Here is a 19,303-nt window from a genome sequence, read left to right as displayed (position 1 = left end):
TTGCGCTTTGTGTTTATAAATCCTAAAGGGGACACCTGGAAGCACATGACAGCAGAAAAAAATTAATAAAAAAATGTTTGCTTGCTGTAAAACGTTCTCTCAAGAAGGCACATCTCACACGTGAGAACTCAACGGAGAAAAACCCTTGAGCTGCTCATTGTGCGACAAAACGTTAAGCAAAATTGGAGTGCGCGCGTGAAAACCTTTATAGTTTTGCGACAAAACCTATCAAAATGGGCATTTCGAATCCCGACATACAGGAGCGGAAAAACCCTTAAGTTGTTCGGTTTGCGGTGGAAGCTATAAGCTCATTGCAGCAGTTTGGCTGCACAATAATGAATGTCTTACATTCTGGTTTGGATGAAGCCCTGTGCCCCCATTAAACACACCATTCTGATTAATATTGCGTTTCTGGAATACGAGTTAAGCAGCAAAAGCCATCATTTTGAAAAAACAAATAAAATAAAGTCACCAAAAGTTTTGGGAAAGTTACCAATTTGGCAAAACTGCTCAGGTGGCCGACCATTTGCCACTTGCTGTCGACTGAAAATGACATCACAGTTACTCAGGTTGGAATTTCCGGGAGTGCCGGAAGTGGATCCCACAGGCGCAGAGGCGCAAAGGGTGGATTCAAAATAATTTAGTTTACACAGCGAGGGAAAACACAAAATAAAGCGCTGGGTGAAACCAGGAGAAAAATAATTAAGACGCTTGCAAATTGCAAGGAAAACCAAAGTAACAAAAACACAGCCGAAGGCTAACAAAACCGCACGACACGGAAAAACTACGGAGTAAAAGGACTCACGTGAAGACTGGTAACAGGAAGCGAAGGTAGAAACAGGAATTTGGAGCACGAGACCAGCATGAAGCACTTGAACGAGGATACAGCAAGGATTGTCGGCAGTTCCTGTCCTTATATTGTGTTGATTGGCAATGGGAATCTGGTGTGGAGCAGGAGGACACGCCCCTCTGCTCAATCAGGCACCGGGACAGGGCTCTCGATGTAATACGATGTTTAGCCAGAAGGGGGAGACAGATTAATGTGGACATAAATTCAGACTGTTTCATGTTACAGAAGCCTTCAGTTACATTAGTTGTCCAATAGAAGTCTACCACTACATTACTTGCCAAACAGAATTCTTACTTTCCCGGTACAATGGAAGCAAAAATATTCATGACTTGTTTGTAGTCACCTTGCTTCACCTCTATCACACTAATCACACATGTAACTCCCAAAACACTGAAAATGTTTATTTGCAGTACATGCATGTACAAATGTTTTCCCACTGTTTCAAATGTGTCTTTTCCACAACCGGAAAGTCGAGAATGCTTACAGTCAATATGTACAACTCACAACGAATACTTATTAGGTTGCTTCAGGTTGTACCCAATACTGAATGTTAAACAAATATGTGACATGCATATTTAACAGAACTGTATTCTTAAATAAACCATCATGTACAAAAAAAAGAACATGAACAATAAAAAAAGAGGTTATTATAAATGTACAAAAAAACTAAATGACGTTCTTTAATCGTGGCACCAAAAAGAAACAAATACACCATGCGCCTGAATGTAAGTGCTTAGTTAGGAAGAGCTACTTAAAACAAAACAAAACAATTAGAACAACCAAATTATGGAAAAAAAAAAAAGTTTTCCGCTCAGTTTTTGCGTGAAAGCAAATCAGACGTGTACTGTACAGTGTATTTACATAAGTGCCATTTCAATCAAATGAAAACAGAACATTTTTATAGCTTGTGTTTTTACTCTTGTGGCATATTTGTGTTTGTCCCAAGTATTTGTCGGCAAATATTAAACACTCCTGAGCCCATCAAAAAGAACATGAACATTTTAGAAAGAAATTCTCATTATTGGACATTTTAATTCATCTTTTTTTTTTTTTTTTTTGTGATAAATAAATATACTTGACCACTAGAGGGTACTGTATTCAACTCATACAGCCACCGTAGTTCCTTCTTGAGCTTTCTATCATCTTTTCTTGAAAATTTGCTTCCCCCTTTTGGTCAAAAGGTTGCTTATAATTTTTCTTGAATGGCGTGATATGACTGAAATCTCGAAGGAAATAACAATCAACTTCTTGTTGCTGAGTCAAAAAAAAAAAAAAAAAAAGTCTGCATTGAGGTGAAGTTATATTTTTAGTCCTTTACAAGGAGCCACTTCAAAAACGCAAGTCAATACAATAAAACATTCTAAATATTACACATCCACGTGGAACATTAAGTTACAACGGATGGCGCAAAGTGTTTCTTATGACCTCGCCACCAACACCCTCAATAAAGTAACAACATGAACCACTTTTCATATTAACGTCTCAATCACCACCTCCCTGTCATGTGTGAGATTTCTTTCAATAGATTAACTCCCCATGGACCTCCTTCAGGACACTGAAGGGCTCCTCGAACTTGAAGCGTTTGGAGTTGGCCTTCTTGTCGGCGACCAGGGCGTCCTTCTCGGCGGCGGACAACTGGCGGCACTGGCCCAGGGTGTAGGCGGCCATGACGATCAGGTCCTCGGTCACCGGACCGTCATCTTCCGCTTCGACCCCGTTTGCGCAAGTTGTGGTGGCGGGATTTTCCGGGACAATGAGGTTGCTGGATGCATCCTGGATTTCCAGTGGGGGGTGTTCAGCGCACGTCTCCGTTTTCTGAGGATCTCTGGGCTGAAGCCACGGATGCTGGAGACACTGCTCGGCTGTAGCTCGAACCCTGAACTCAGAAAAGCGTTGGAAATGTGTTCAAGATCCCTCCTCTTAACTCATTCAGTCGCAGATATTTTCACTGAAGCAACCCCCTTCGCTCCCGGCTGGATTTTGACCGATTTTGCAGTTAGAATAGTTGCATCATTATTCACATTCCTGGTGAAAACGCTGGCAAAAAGAGCTTGTTGCAACATGGCCCTGACTGGTCTCTTATACTCCGCTGCCACCTGCTGGCTGTTTTTTTTTAATTATTATTTTTTTATAACTACCATTGATTTAAGCCACCTCTTCATGTCAGAAGCTGCATCAAAACCTTCTGTATACTCTTGCATAAAAAAATAAAAAAACTTAAAAAAAACGTATAAATACGTCCTTGGGAGTGAAGGACAAAGTATTAAAAAACATATATACACGTTTTTGGGTGTGAATGAATTAAGGTCATACATTTACACAATAAAAATTGTAACAAATCAAGCTGTTATATAAATCTCGCACAATAATTCAATAATGAGGAACAAAAAAAATAACTAAATAAATACTGACTGTGGCTGTTGACAGAGCAGAGTCCGGATGAAGGACACGGCCTGTTCCAGGTTCTGAAGCTCCTCCTCGTCGTAGCTAACGTTCATCTGGGAAATGTTGAGAAAGGTCTCCTGCTTGTCTTTGCCCAGAAAGGGAGACAAGCCTGTCAGCATCACGTAGGTCAAAACGCCGATACTCCTGAGTGAGACCATCAAGGAATCAAAAAAAATGAACAATTATGCCTGTCAATGCGTCATGTGTGATTTTCTTTCTTACCACATATCCGTTGCTGTGCTGATGGGCTCGTAATTTAGAATCTCTGGAGCTGTAAGAAGAGTAAAAATAAAGTTTTTATTATGACTAATCATATGATAGCATTGAGGAACACCTGTCACTCACCAACATACTCAGGAGTTCCCATAATCTCTCTAAGCTCCTGGTGGCTGCTGACGATACGAGACAGACCGAAATCCACAATCTTAATGTCACCCAGAGGGGAGGTGCTGGTCAGGAGGATGTTCTGAGGCTGATAAAAAAAAAAAATAATAATCATATGTTAGAGCCAGTCTTGTTCTAAATATGTCTTTTCTACACCAACCTTGAGGTCAAGATGGACGACATTCCTCTGATGTAAGAAGGAGACTCCTTGCAGGATCTGCCGCAAGAGCCTCTTGACATCATTCTCGGTGAAGGCCTCGTCCTCCTGCTCGGTCACACACTGGTTGAAGATTTCTCCTCCCGCGGCACTGGAAGCACAAAGAAATCACATCAGGTGAAATACATTTTCGATTCCGTGAAAAGGAAATAAGGGCAGGTTAGTCAGGAATAGACAAAGAATCCCCTCAGGGTGCTGTTGAAATAGTTTCCATCTCTGAGGGAGCTTTGAGGAAGACGAACGCACGTTTGGATTTGGTCAAGGTCGGAAGAAAAACTGGTGATGAAACGTGAAGTATTCTAGAAGCATTTCAAGTCATTTGGATTTTTTTTAAGGAGGGATGGACAGCACAGCACTCCTCATCAACTATGCAACCTCCCTGCCACAATTTTAAATAGGACCTCATTAATTCCTCAACTGGAAGGAATTTTCCCAATTAAGCATAATCAAAGCAGCAAATAACGCAAAACGTGCTGCATGCTCACTTTTTGTCAACAGGAGCAAAATGCTGAACTCTGAATTCAAAATGGATTCAACGCTGAATAAACAATAGAGGTCAGAGTCAGGAACAAAAGCAACAACAACAACAAAAAGCTGAGCGGCCCACTGCCTGCGTGTTGCTCCTGATGCCCCAACGAGGTCACGTTCATACGTTCAGAAGGCCCACAAAGTTTGATTGAAATGAAATTTGTACAATCGATTCCATTCAAAGGCGCAAAAATCCAAGTGAGGTCATGTGAATGCCTCTGTGCCCCACATCCTGCACTCATGCTTCTGTTTACATTATAGAAACACAAAGACCTTCATTTGCACTAGCCGGGCTGATTATCGGTGCCGAGATTTTGGCATTTTGACAATTTTCACACATTCAGACCATTTTTCCACTGCAAAGACCTTTTGAAATCTTTTATGACCTTTGACGAAAAACCCATATTAGCTTACATTTCCATGCATTTGTCACTCAATGAGATAAAGGAAACTTTTCATTTATGGATCTATTTAAATTTCGACTTTACAAAAAATGATGCTGACACTAGGAACTCAACACTTTTTTTTTTTCAAATAAAAAAAATAAATATATATATATATATGTTGATGAGACCGGGAAGCTCCTGGATGTTATATATATATATATATGTATATATATATATATATATATATATATATATATTTTTTTAATTTATTTTATTTTTTTTTTTAAATCTGTTAATTCTTTATATGTTTAATTCATTTTTATTCTGACACGAATATTTTCTCTTTTACTGCAAATGAATATCGGCTTAATATATCGATTGTCAGCTTCCTTGACTACTAATAATTTCAATCGGTATCGACGTTGTACCAAATCTGACACCCATATTGAGCCAATTGAAACTAATGTGTGCGCCAAACAGACACAATTGTTGTGTATTCATGTTTGGAAAAAAAATATTGAAAAAGTCTCCCCTCCCCGCCTTTTTTTTTTTTTTTTTTCACAAAAAGCTAGAATTCAAGAGGGGTGTGTAGACTTTTTTTTTATGAACCATATTTATGTCATCGTGCCCATCAAGTGTCCAGAAACGACTACAAATAAAATGTTTTGAATGTGTAAAGGTTGCACTAACTGAAGTGTTTGTTCGTCCATAAACCATAAAGTCATTTTGATTTTTTGGAATGATACTTTGGCTTGATGGTTAGCAAATATGCGCTGATCTCAATATCTAGGTCTGGGGACAAAGCGTACATCACAATATAGTTTAACAATAGTCAGTGGAAAACTATATTGACAAGTGGTTTTGTGTCAGGCCACTGTTTTTCCCCTCACGTGACCTCTCTGCCTCTGGGTGCGAGGGGCCATGCTTTTGCACGTCACGTGCGCTCATCTGCGTCAACTGTTATAATGAGAATTGGATTTTGGCCAGCGTGGATCTCAATTTCAACCTTTCTCGGTGCAGTTCTACCCTGAATTGACTCTTTCAGTTCCTGTTTGTTTATGTGAGTTTGTCCCTTCAGTCTCCTCCTCAGTAGCTAAAATGCATGCTCTATTGGGTTAAGTTCTAGTGATTGACTTGGCCAGTTTATGACCTTCCGCTGATCATGTTACATTTTTGTTTTTTGTGTCAGGAAAGACTGCTCTATACTGATATTATTTGAAACTCATTACATAGAGGTCACAACAAAACATATCCATTATAGGTCAATATCACCACCTAATTTAGGACGTGGTTGCCCTCAAGTGCTCTGAACGCCCTTCGACCCCAATTTGAGTCTGTGTGTATTGGTTACTGTCACAATACAAAGAGACATAATCAAAATGACATGAGAGGAGAGAGACAAAAAGAAAAAGTGAGACAGATCTGACACGGACACAAAATCAAACACACACTTGCTCTCGCTATGGGAACCAGGTCAAGCATGGCCCTGATATGTCCAGTGGGATGACATCATTGACAATTGCTGCATCTATTATACTCAGCAAGATGCACATGCTATGTGTGTGTCAGTGTGTTGATGGCTGGATGCAGGCCAGTCACATTGTTGAAATAGCTAGTGTTAGCCGGACCATTCAAATTTAGCCCACTTAGCATTGTTTCGATTTTTAAGTCCAAAACTCTCAAGCTAAAGTGTCCCTTCTTTTTTTTGTTCTCTTGCTCATTAAATTAACTTAAGTTCCTTGTGTCAACCAATCAGCTCACTCCAGCTACTCGGGTTTTGTCCTGGTGTACCTCATTGGCTCGTCAGTTTGCTTGTATTTAGTTCTTTGGTTCCTTTCTCTCAGTGTCTGTTCATTGTTGCCAGTCACATTCCCTGAGATTTATCTTGTTTCCTATTGTGATGAATTTAATCCTATTTTTTTTACTTCCCATTCACTGCCATTGACGGCTATACACGTCAAAAAATCAATATGAATTGACTGCCAGTAAATTAATTTAATTTAGGATTTTTGGATTATTCCAAAATGCCTCGTTTTCTTTTTTTTTCTTGCCCACACACTCCAGCGCGCAAACCTCAAAACATTCTTCTCCTTTATGTGCTGCGAGAGAATTGTATACTTACAACTCGAGGACCAGCACCATCTCCGAGGCCATCTCGTAGACCTGGTGAAGATTAACCACTCGTTGGCTGTCTGTCGCCAGCTCCAGCACCGCAATCTCGTGGATGATCTCCAAACGGCAGTCCCGCCCTTTTCGCCTCTTCCTCATGAACTTGGCGGCGTATTCTTGACCCGTGCATTTCTTCACGCACTTTCGGACCACGGCGAATTTGCCCCTGAAGACAAAAAAAGACAATTCAATTTTGCTATGTTCGACAAGTGTATGAGCAGTTTGATGGGGGTTTTTTGTTTTGTTTTTAAATAAATGGCGTGACTTCAATAACCACATGACTATCACAAGACTCTTTAGAATGCTTCAGGCTTGGCAATGTTCTACGTCAGATTTATCTGTATCTTAATGGAAGTCTTGTTTGAATTTATGTTTTTATTCTTGCTTATAATGCATGCGCTTTAGCGCACTTGGAATTGCCAACCCTGATGAAACTTTTTGATACTCCAATGCCAGTAAGTAGTACGGAAGCGTATTGCATTCACTTAGGGGGGAAACTCCTGTTTTTCTGACAAATTTTTTTGAGGGGGTTTGCTTTTTTTGAGGGTTTTTGTTCCTGAATATTTTGTTTCCTGTTTTACTGAATATTTTTTTTCTGTCATAAAAAATAATAATAATAATAATCAGAAAAACAGGGAAAAAAATATTCAGAAAAACAGAAAAAAAATACTCAGAAAAACAGGGGGGGAAATATTATTCAGAAAAACAGAAAAATAATTATTCCAAAAAACAGAGCACCAACTTCTGTTTTTCAGAGTATTTTATATTTTTTTTTTTTTAACCTCTGAACTCCAAGTGACCTGTTACAGACCACTGAGCTGTATATATGACTGGATAGCCGATAGCACATGCATGCCAGTGCAAGCCATTGAAGTCACAGGGCGGCCATCTTGTTGCTCCCACGTCACGAGCTGTACAAACTTTACAGTATACGTACAGATGAGACGTATACAGCTCGTAGGCATTTAGTATAAGGCCGGAGGCGGGGTGGGGGTTTTGTGTTGGGGTGGTCACTATTTTTTTAACAAGGAAAAAAAAACCCCCGGCACAAACCCCCAAACAAGATGGCCGCCCTGTGACTTCAACGGCTTGCACTGGCGTATATGGGCTATCGGCTATCAAGTCATATATATAGGTCAGTGGTCTGTAACAGGTCACTTGGAGTTCAGAGGTTAAAAAAAAAAATAAAAAAAATTCTGAAAAATAACTAGAAAAAAATAGAAGTTGGTGCTCTGTTTTTTTCTGTTTTTCTGATAAATTTTTTTCCCTGTTTTTTGGAATATTTTTTTTAATGACAGAAAAAATATTCAGTAAAACAGAAAAAAAATATTCAGAAAAACAGAAAAAAAATACTCAAAAAAAAATAAAATCAAAGCTCCCCAAAAAAAATGAGTCAGAAAAACAAGTTTTTTTTTTTTTTTTGTTTTTTGTTTTTTTTTTTTAAAATGCAATATGCTTCCGTAGTGGTGTGTTTTTGGCGTGGCTGAAGCTGGACAGGGCAGATACACACTTGCTGAGTGGTTTGGGAGACCAGGCCTGCGCTTTAGAAAGCGTACTGGATGACCACAGCCTGTTCTGAGGCCGTGTCAGCACATTTCTAAAGCCGGCAGCCTCACTAACAGGCTACACCCTGAAAACGATGGCTTTTGTCGTTATGTTCATGGAAGCTAAGCTGATATCAAATATGTTGCAGTAGCAAACGGGGGGGGAATTGTGCTTGCTGTTAATTTTTTCTCTAAAAAAACCCCCAAAAAACTGTTGTAATATTATTTCTTATATTACTGTGTTTGGGGCAGACAAGGTGCGGGCGCAATCACTCAAAAGCTTAATCTGGGTAGCGCACGAGCTAATGCGAGCGTAGCCCTCCTGCCACGCAGTCCCACCCAGGAAAAAGCTTTGTGTCTTAACCATATGGAATTCCAGTGTAGCCTCGCATTTGCAGACTCTACGGAATGAGCTTGGCCACGGGCCATCTGGGACGCCACTGCAGGGGCATATTGAGCGTATTATCTTAAACGGCATCCTCAAGCCCGGCTCGGTAGCCATCTGGTGAGGGGGTCATAAGGAAAGCTTTCGGATGCATGCAGGACGAGTGGTGGAAGCGCAAAATGTTTCTTGACAATAATATGTTCTTTGCAGCCCTACTACTCCAATACATGGTATTATTTTTCTGATTAATACTTGTGTTTGTGGAATAGAAGCAGCAAAATCCACCTGTTTTCATCCATCTCAGCGGGCGGCCATTTTGTCACTTGCACAGTTGCTCAGGGCTCAGGTAATGATCAATCACAGTTGGTCAGGTAATGACCAATCATGGCTCACCTGCTTACTGAAGCTCAGCCGTGATTGGTCGTTACCTGAGCAACTGCGATGTCATTTTCAGTCGACAGCAAGGGGCAAAATGGCCGCCCACTGAGATGCATAGAAGCAGGTGGACTTTGCTTCTTTAGTCATATTCCACAAATGCGATATTAATCCAGGTTTAGACTAGTTGGGGCACATGCAACATATGATTACCCTTACCCTTTTAATAAGTAATAGTAATGCTCACTAAAAATTGTGATTTTTTTCCTCCTTTATGTCTTTGTAGATTCTCATTCAAACAAGACATGACAATACCGCAAATGTTGAATCGATAAATTTGTTCTTTTTTTCCTTGTTTTCCAAATATTTTTAAAGGCTTTCGGCAATTATGTTACATCATGTTAACTTCCTTTAAAAATGTGAATGAATTGATAACATACAGTTGAAACCTTAGTTTTCGTGATTAATCCGTTTCAAAATATCTGACGACTTGTACAAAAATGAAATGAATATGAATATGAAAAAGAGCAAATTGTTGTAGAGTAATCCGCCATTTTACGTTCTGTCTTGATTTCTGATTCTCGTCTTTTTTAAGTTTACTTTATTTGGCCTCATTGTGGCTTACTGAACAGTCACAACCAAAACAAACTTTTAAACGCCTACACCAACAAATATGTAAAAAAAAAAAAAAATGCTTTTACAAATTCAGTGGTCTTCGGTGGGCTCAAATATGAAAACAAACTTGTGTCAGATGACTTCCTGACGACAATGCTGTAGTATGCAGCGTGATAATGGCAAAGCAGACCAATGTAACCTTTTGATGCTGATCTGGTCGCTAAGCTGAGTCACAACGTCAAATCATACAATGCAAAGCCACGCGCGCGCACGCACTCAAATCGGTCATACAGCGATTCAAGGAGGAGGCTGTTGGCCGATTTCACTTGGATTCAGCCAACAAATCTTATCTGAGGTTACACCGAGGTTAACAGACACTGCTGACAAAAGAGTCGATTCACACCAACATTGTGACTGATTATTCCTTATAAAAGAATATTCCATGCTAAACTGGGCGGGCCTCGTGACTTTATTAATGACCATTACTTACCCACAGCAACTGAATGTCACTTCACTTCAGCCTCACTAAACTGTAATCCAGAAGTCAGAGATTTTATTTTATTTTTTTAATGTGGAGACAGACCACCCAGAGTGAACAATGGAAACATAATGAAATCAATCAATACTTAACCCATTTTGAAGTGCAATGAGCACATTCGCTGAACGCACTGTTCAAGGGCAGAAAGGTGGAAAAAAAAAAAAGAACTGACGACTGATGCCAACCTGTAGTAAGTCTTGGAAATAGGGTGCTTCAACACATACAATCTCTTACATTCACGCCAAAGCCATTACATTTTTTTGTGGAGAAAAAAGTGGCTGGAAAAATCACCACAGGCCAGCAGATGCGTAAAGATCAGATAAATATGTTGCTTTCAGTGAGGGGTGACACGCGTGTGGGTTTGGCACGATTGTTGTTTTCCAGTGCTTGTACAGCTGTTGCACTTGTGGGAGACACGCATATACGCGTCACAAAATGATGGTAGCTATTAAAAAAGTAAATATCAATCAAATATTGAAAGAAACAGCAACAAGAAAGTGATACAAATCTTGCAGTGAGGCGCGAGAATTAATTATCAGATCACCGATTTTTTTTCTTTTTCCTCCAAACAATACATTTGAATATAACTACATTTATTTACAATGGAAAGTTCAATACAACGCATGCTGATCGTTTGTGTTTCAAAAGCATTTTTCTCAAATTAGATCTATTCAGTCAAACAAATTAGAATCAACAATGGTCAAGAATTAGAAATTTAAAAAAAGAGAAGAATAGAAAATTGCCATTAATTTAGCAATGTGACAGGATTTCCCCAAAAATTAAAATCTATCAAAATGAAAAGCAGCAAGAATTAAAAAAAATAAAATAAAAAAATAAAAAAAATAAATCAAACTAAGCTTTCCGAAATTGAGCTTTTTGCATGAGAAAAATAGCCTTTTGCGTGATATCGCCTTGAGAAAATCTGGTCAAAAATCACCTTCGAATTACAGTAAAATGGTACCATTTCATTTTTTCTCAAACGTTCCCCTAGATTCTTCCATTGATCCTCGATTGATCTATTTCGTTCATTTCAAACGCAGCCCTAAAAACTGGACTCAACTAGTGCAGGTGGAAGATTATGAAAAAGTAGTGAGGGCAGCAGAATAGCAGCACATAAGCTGTCCATAGTTTCAGAAAATTAGACATTTCCACATAGATGGAGGACCCCTTTTTGTAATGTATTTATTTATCGATTTATTTATTTATTTTTTTTGTTTATTTTTTAATTTTTTTATTATTATTATTATTATTTTATTTTATTTATTTATTTATTTATTTTTTTTGGGGGGGGGGGGGTTAACAGCCTCGCCTGACCATGATAAAATAAAAAAAATACTAGTGACGATGTATTTATTTATTTATCTATTTATTTATTTATTTATTTTGTTTATTTTTTAATTTTTTATTATTATTATTATTATTATTTTATTATTATTATTTTTTTTTTGGGGGGGGGGGGGGGTTAACAGCCTCGCCTGACCATGATAAAATAAAAATAATACTAGTGACGCCCCTGGTTGCGCCTATAATGAAACTCATCCCTATTTGCATGCTTCTACAAAGTAAAAAAAAAAAAAAAAAAAAAAAAGTGAACTAAAAAAGAGCCAAAAATGTACTTTTTTTTTACTCTAAACAGTATATTGCTGGGATGTCATATGCCCAGAGAGATACCCGTTGAAGCGGTCTCACCTTCCAAGTTCTTTGCCGGGTATAATGGTGTAGTGGTCGGTGAAAGGTTCGTTCTTGATGACGGTTGAAATTTCGCTCAACAAGCCTCCGACGACGCCACTCTGGTCCGGTTCGGCCGGCGGGTTGTGCTGGTATTTGGTCTTATCCGCCGTCTCCACGGCACGTGGACATTCAGGAATCATGGTGTCTTTTGAAAATCAAAACGTTAATATCAAAGAGGTTCCGTTTGAACTCGTCCAGTCCAGTGAAGTCCCTCGGTCGAAAGCTAACCTTGCTAAATAAACAAAACACGCGACAAAAGACTCGTAAACATTCGTCCAAAGGTAAATATGCCGGTTAGAAATGAAAATAATCGTAACCGTTTAGTCCAAAAAGGCGTTTGAGCAGCTCATGGTGCTAAAGTTATCAGTCCGTGTTTTCATTTGTCAGCGGTTCACTCTTGTCTCTCCTCAGGGCTGAGAGCTTGCAGTAACCATGGAAACGATTTGATTGACATGTTGACTAGCCAATCAGGTTAAGCGTAGAAGGCCGTACCAATACTTGTCAGTTATCTTGTCCAAATCAAAGAAACGGTAAATTTTTGGTTTGACCTCCACGCACACACACTCACGTGAAAAAAAAAAAAACTTAGAGATGTACTCTAAACAGTCTATTATGCACAAAAACATACAAGTAGAAAAAACAAACAAGTTTACTTGTCTTCATTTACATGTAAAATAGGCATTATGTTGAGTCCTCCATATTTCTTTAAATTATTGCGACTTTTACGGACTCAAATACTCTCAAAACAGGACAATCTAACGTATACAAAACAAGACACAAAGTAACCACCATTTTTTCCTCCTCTTTATTTGATTTTTACTTTAGACAGAGCCATGCTGTTCTGCCACATCATATTCATTTCAGTTTTCACATCTTAATTGCAACATTTTTAGTCTTTCAGTCCTGAAAATTCAACAAATTGTGGAAAGACTTTTAGATCTCCATATGTTGGAGGAAAACAAGGCATATACGAACTTTTTTTTTTTTTTTTTTGAAAAGGAACATAACCAATGTTGGAATGAAAAAAACAAAAAAAAACACATTCAGTTATAACAAACATGACATTAATAATAATGGATAGGTAGATGCACACACATACAATAATAGGAGCCAGGTGAGGTTTCCCTGTTTATGAAAGAGTATAAAAACATTTATATTATTATCAGAATTAATTGAAAATATTAGGACAATAAAGCCAAAATCTTGTGATAAATATGTCCTAATATTAGAAGACTAAAGTCAAAACATGGGATTTTTTTTTTCTCTAAAATTGATTTCACTCCCATAAGTTTACGACTTTTGACTGAATTCTCTCATAATGCGATTTAATAGTGGTATATATTTTTTTTTAAAGTAATTTGACTTTATTCTCCTCACTGTGGCCCTAATACTCATTTGTACCCTGAAAAAAAACTGCCTTGCACAGTAATACTGGTAAAGACTGGGACGTGTGTGCTGTACAGGCAGTCAGTTAGATATTACAAATAGATATACAACACAAATGGATTAAAATCACTTCATAACTACTGTCATCATGCACAAAAATAACATCTATTTAAAAACATGGCACACATGACATCGCAAACATTTTCATATATTTATCAAATATAGAGAACTTTCTTGACAAAAAAAAAGATATTGCATTAGTAATAATACTTCATAAGACACTATTATGCAAGGCATACAGTGGCAATCTTTACCCCGAGAGGAGTATAGGTAGCAAGAAGCTGATTGTCTTATTAGATGGCTTCGAGTTTATACTGTAAATGTACAGAGAGGTGAAATCCCTTTTAATACTTTAAACTTAAGAGCTACTGGCCTCACACAAAAAAAAGACGGGATGATTATCATGAAGTAATCACCAGTCATGATCACATTGTATGATGTCATCCTATACGGATGACATCATACATTTTTTTTTTCCATTTCTCAAACCACAACCTGATGTCTTTCATATCCCCAAACAAATCGTCTCAAGCCGTCTCGTGTCATCATCCCACACTAAAAGTCCTTATGTTTCAACTTTCAGTTCCTATTGGGGTCTGTGTGAGCAAAAATACTAATCAAATTTCTGGTATTAAAGCAATAAAACAAAAATGTTGCGCCCTACCTGAGTGATCCAAACAAATACAAGTTGGAAGATCAGCGATATGCACACAGAGTATCATTATTCTGCCGGAAAAAGAGGAATACAAAACTCTTATATACGTTACCGAGCCATCTTTTTGCTTTGTGGTTGGAAAATGGCAAACCAAATGGCACAAAACGAATACTGTATACACCGACAAAATGTGCGCTCTTTGGAATACATAATAATTAGTTGTGCCAAAATCAACCTTAACTTTTAAACCGGATTACTCTACCATCACAGAGGCCCTAAATAAAATCAGAAAACACATGGAACCTGAAGTCATCAAATGGTCGTGCATAACTGTTGAAAAATTACAGAATATTGCAATGTTTCATTGTATTGGAATTAACTCCAATTTATGAGAACACATTTTAGTAAATATTTTGTGAAACTACGGCAAACCGCATGCCCAAGAAGGCACATTTTCACAATGGGGTGTACTCGCTTTTGTTGCAAGCGCATTATAGAGTGTGGTAAAAATATACCTTAAAAAAAATGCATTAAAATAGGTAGGCACATATTGTCCATCAACTTGATTCTACCTCCGACATTAACTCATTCATTCCCAGAACATTTTCGCTGTTTTAGTGGATTTTGACTGATTTTGCAAGGCCCATAGAATATTGTATCCTATTGTTATAAAAACAAGGAATCTACCAAAAGAAAGATTAGAGCCTCTTCTTTCATCAAAAAAAGTCATATTTCTATCTGTTTTCATTTTGCATCAATTAGCATTAGAATATGGCTAAGTTTCATCATTATTCACAAATCTGTTTAAAATAGTGGGGAAAAGAGCTGTTTGATCTCTTATACTCTGCTGCCATCTGCTGGCCGATTTTGTAATAATTACCATTACTTCAAGCATCCTCTTCAGTTCAGAGGCTGCATCAAAGCCAAAACGTATAAATACATCTTTGGGACCATGGTAATATTTAAAATAGAACGCATTTATACGTTTTTGGGAGTAAATGAGTTAATTTACACTCCCATCCTTACAGATTGAGTTATTTGTGATCCACGCATCTCTTAGACTATCTTTGGTCATGAAAACGTGTGACGCATGTCACCACCGAAATATTGATCCATCCCTTTTCAACGCTGCATGAAAGTGAGCTACTCCACCAAAGGCACCTCGAAACAACACTGCTGAGGCTTGTGATTCACACGAGGTATACCTGACATTTTGATTGACAGCTGGCACTACGCTCCGGACGTATCAACAGCAACCAAGGCAACACACAATTGACACAAAAAAGGCTTACTAATAACAATTCTGACCAAACGGATGTCAGAGAAGAGCTTGCTGCTGGGATTTAACACTGAACATAACACATACTCACGCACACGCTGAAATAAAGTGAGCAACTCATCCGCTCATAATACTGTATGTACAAAGCTTTTCAAATTAAAAGTGTTTCCACCTTGATTGTTTTACACGCCGGCGAGTCAATTTTTATGATTGTCCGAAGGGGCCGCCACGGCTTCCTTCTGCAAGATGGCCGTGGAAATGCTAACATATTTACAGGTGCTGGGGGCTCGAGGTCGCAGCCGTCAAGAGAACCAGGAGAAAGCACACGGCGGGTGGCAGGGGCGGCAGTCGAGCTGCCCCGGAGGAGTTGACGGAAGACGTCTTGGTCTCGGAGGCGACGAGAGCGGAGAGGGGAATGTGCGACACGAGCGTCGGACTGGCGTAGTTGATGAGGGAATCGATCTTCTCGGCTTCCTTGCTGCAGGCTTCAATCTGGGAAAAATACAGACAGCCCAGTTATGTCTTTATTTAACTCTTCCAGTTGACCTTACGATAAAATGAGACGTATGAATCCAGTGTTACCTGCAGAGGCGTTGGATGCTGATCCACAGGCGCAATGAGGATCACCAGCTCGTGGTCAATACTGAGGTAGCCAAAGACGTCACACTGCGGGACGGACACGTGAAGTCGCAGGATTTGAAGGACATCGTGGACTGACACCGGCTGGTTCTTATTTAGCTGTAAAAACAAATATGAAGTCAAACAACAAAAAAATTGAGAATTATTGACGACCCCTCCCAGTGGAGTTTTTCATTTCACATAGCTGCCACAAGATGGTGGCAAAGTATTTAAAACAACTAAGCCATGATTCTAGCATGTATGCAATCATCATCTCATGTTACATAAAGATATGAAATGAAAAAAAAGAAGAAAAAATATTGCATCGAACCTTAGAGAACGTGTTCATTTGTTCTTTGTTCCAGAGGACCTGAAGCATACTGGCACAAATTGGGCAGCAGGCACCTGAAAAATGACAAGTTAAGGCTTGTTAGGATGCATCTGCAAACTTTTTTCATATACTGCACATAGTTATTATATTGTGGCTCATCATTGGAGCCCCTGCTCAGTCTTAAGCATTTTTTTAAATGGGTTTCACAATACACAAGCAACATATGACTGTTTGCTCTAATTAGTCATGTCTAGCTGTTGCTTAAATGTTTCATTTACTGTAAAATCGATGTACATTAGAAATGTGATGGTTTGGTTGAAAATGTTGGTGTTTAAATTAGGGATAGACCGATTATCGGCCGGGCCGATTATCGGTGCCGATATTTGGCAGTTTGACAAATATCGGTATCGGCCTTTTGACCAATCTGAAAGCCAATAAAGCGGGTATTTTGAACACATTCTGACAATTTGTTCACCTTCTGCAAAAATGAAACTTTTTATGAATCCTGATGAAAACCCCAAATTTGCTACGTTTGCGTTCATTTTTTTGCACAGTGAAATACAGGAACTTTTCATTTATGGATCTATTTCAATTTCCACTTTATAAATAAGGTTGCTGACACTGGGAATTCCCTACATGTTTTATTTTTAAGAATTAAAAAAAAAAGTTAAAAAAAAAAAAAAAAAAAAAAAAAGAAATGTTGAAACTCCCTGCAATTTTTTTTAAATATAATTTTTAAACAAAGCTGCCAATATCGTTTAAAATTGAAAAGAAAAAGTACTTTTTAATTTTTACACTAATATTTTCTCTTCTACAGCAAATAAATATCGGCTTGAAATATCGGTTATCGTTCTCCTTGACTACTAATAATCGGTATCAGTATCGGCCTTGAAAAAGCCATATCGGTCTATCACTAGTTTAAATGTACCTGAAGAATGTTTGATTCTCTTACTTTTATGTGTCAGTTTTACTGAAGTCAAAAAGTTTGTTATAGTATGCTTTGTCATATTTTAATATGCCAAACGATTACATTTTTTTAAACTAATTAATCACATAATTGTCTGTAATGAATAGCGATTAATCACATTCTCTTTAATTTTTTAACTCATTCAAACCCAAAAACGTATGATTTTTTTTTTTTAAATGCCAGAGCATACAGAAGGTTTTGATACAGCTTCTGACATGAAGAGGTCACATAAAGCAATGGTTGTTATTACAAAAACGGCCAGCAGGTGGCAGCAGAGTATAAGAGATCAACCAGGGCCATGTTGCAACAGGTGTGTGAATAATGATGAAACTTCGTTAATTGCTAATTGCTGCACAACTGAAACTGATACAAATATACACTTTTTCCTCTGATGAACAGAACTAAACCTGCAAGTGAGAAGTAGCTATTAGAACAGTCTTTGATGATAAATATACTTTCCATAGCTATAAATCATGGAACCTAACAAAAGAAAGATTAGACTCTCTTCTTTCAACAGGAAAAAATATATATATTTCTATCTGTTTCCTTTTGCAGCAATTAGCATTAGAATATAGCTAAGCTTCATCATTATTCACAAACCTGTTGAATATACTGGCAAAAAGAGCTTGTTGCACCATGGCCCTGGCTGATCTCTTATACTCTTCTGCCACCTGCTGGCCGTTTTTTTGTAATAACTACATTGCAGTAAGCCACCTCTTCAGATCAGAAGCTGCCTCAAAGCCTTCTGTATGCTTTAGTATAAATACATTTTTTAGGGTGTGAATTCCAAAGTGTTAAAAAAACGTATTTATACGTTTTTGGGTTTGAATGAGTTGAATGTGATTAATGTGTGTGGGATGGGTAAAAGCTACATTTTTTTTCATATGGTTTCTCTATAATGCAGATTTGCACTTACTGAGTCTGGAGTTGGACTGTAATCAATCTTTATTTACACTCATTTTGAATAAAGTCTCCCTTTGTCGTTTTTCAATAAAATCTTTGAGAAAGAGTTGAACGACTCACCTGGGGGCGTGACAGGCTGGCAGCCCGGAGGTGACAGACGTGGACAGGAAATGAGACTGCAGGCAGAGTCGGCTGCCGTGCCAGACACGGCCCCCACGGCTTGACAGTGCCCCTCGTAGTCGAGAGCCACGCGGTCCGAGTAGGCCTCACACACCGTATTATACGTCTCGCCGTTGTGGCCGCAAACTTGCTGCCGCTGCTTGCAGGCTTCCTAGAAACAAATAACTCAAATTAACTCACTGGCTGTAACATTATCTAAAACAAAACAAAAAAAATGAAAGTGTGATTCTTCCCTCACCTGACAGTGGCCCATATAGGCAAGCGTTTTCCCAGCTTGCTGTAGCTGGCACAAACTGGTGTGAATGAGGCCGTCAGTATCGCAGACCGGCTCCACACTGTTCTTGTCACAGGCCAACTGCCGGCCGACGCATTCGTACTGCAGGCAGTCCGACAAGTCGCTCAGGCAAACTTGATATTTCGGGATGCATCTAGAAACACAGTTGAATTTGATTTCAGCGATGCCAGGATTCATGTCGAGCCCTTTCAAGTAGGAACCGGCAGCTAATTTATGAGCAAGAGGTGTTTTTGCGGCTTCAGTGTTTACGCTGAGTAAAAGAAAACTGCTTAGAGCAGCGCATGTTTGTGACTTTCTTCAATCAAATCCATCCAATCACGCAGTGATGACTGCATGCATGTTCCTTTGATCACCGTGCCAGGAAAAAGAGTTGAGGGATTTTTTTTCCCTTTCTGGGGATCACAGACATCATGGGGTGTGAATGAAAGTGGTAAACCGGCATGAGGGTGTGCGAATTTGTAT

General features: G+C 38.6%; 2 protein-coding genes across 6 annotated transcripts in view; both read right to left on the bottom strand.

The window, feature by feature from the left end:
- Positions 1-1,226: 1,226 nt before the first annotated feature.
- LOC144009204 (serine/threonine-protein kinase 17A-like) lies at positions 1,227-12,587 on the bottom strand. Its single transcript, XM_077508797.1, has 7 exons — positions 12,126-12,587; positions 6,933-7,145; positions 3,840-3,987; positions 3,641-3,767; positions 3,518-3,566; positions 3,263-3,439; positions 1,227-2,726 (listed from the first exon to the last, which is right to left on the bottom strand). Exons 1-7 carry the CDS (start codon positions 12,305-12,307, stop codon positions 2,369-2,371), a joined length of 1,254 nt encoding a protein of 417 aa, XP_077364923.1. The 5' UTR covers positions 12,308-12,587; the 3' UTR covers positions 1,227-2,368.
- Positions 12,588-12,953: 366 nt separating this feature from the next.
- reck (reversion-inducing-cysteine-rich protein with kazal motifs) overlaps positions 12,954-19,303 on the bottom strand; it is a 93,155-nt gene continuing 86,805 nt past the window's right edge. For all 5 annotated transcript variants that reach the window (XM_077508794.1, XM_077508793.1, XM_077508795.1 and 2 more), the window contains 5 exons: positions 18,785-18,974; positions 18,487-18,697; positions 16,497-16,570; positions 16,130-16,285; positions 12,954-16,039 (listed from right to left, as the gene is read on the bottom strand). In XM_077508794.1, coding sequence (XP_077364920.1) covers positions 15,818-16,039; positions 16,130-16,285; positions 16,497-16,570; positions 18,487-18,697; positions 18,785-18,974 — 853 coding nt within the window. In that variant the 3' untranslated portion in view covers positions 12,954-15,817. The remainder of the gene's footprint in view (positions 16,040-16,129; positions 16,286-16,496; positions 16,571-18,486; positions 18,698-18,784; positions 18,975-19,303) is intronic.

This window comes from Festucalex cinctus, chromosome 20 (assembly GCF_051991245.1).
Source record: "Festucalex cinctus isolate MCC-2025b chromosome 20, RoL_Fcin_1.0, whole genome shotgun sequence".
Lineage (NCBI taxonomy): Eukaryota > Metazoa > Chordata > Actinopteri > Syngnathiformes > Syngnathidae > Festucalex > Festucalex cinctus.
Note: the sequence above shows the minus strand (reverse complement) of the source record. Positions and strands in the feature narration are given on the sequence as shown.

Coding starts and splice junctions, on each gene's coding strand:
- LOC144009204 (XM_077508797.1), bottom strand. CDS start 12,307: ATGATTCCTGAATGTCCACGTGCCGTGGAGACGGCGGATAAGACCAAA. Junction 3,768..3,839: donor TCGTCCATCTTGACCTCAAG/GTTGGTGTAGAA, acceptor TTTTTTTATCAG/CCTCAGAACATCCTCCTGAC. Junction 2,727..3,262: donor CTGCTCTGTCAACAGCCACA/GTCAGTATTTAT, acceptor TTCTGAGTTCAG/GGTTCGAGCTACAGCCGAGC.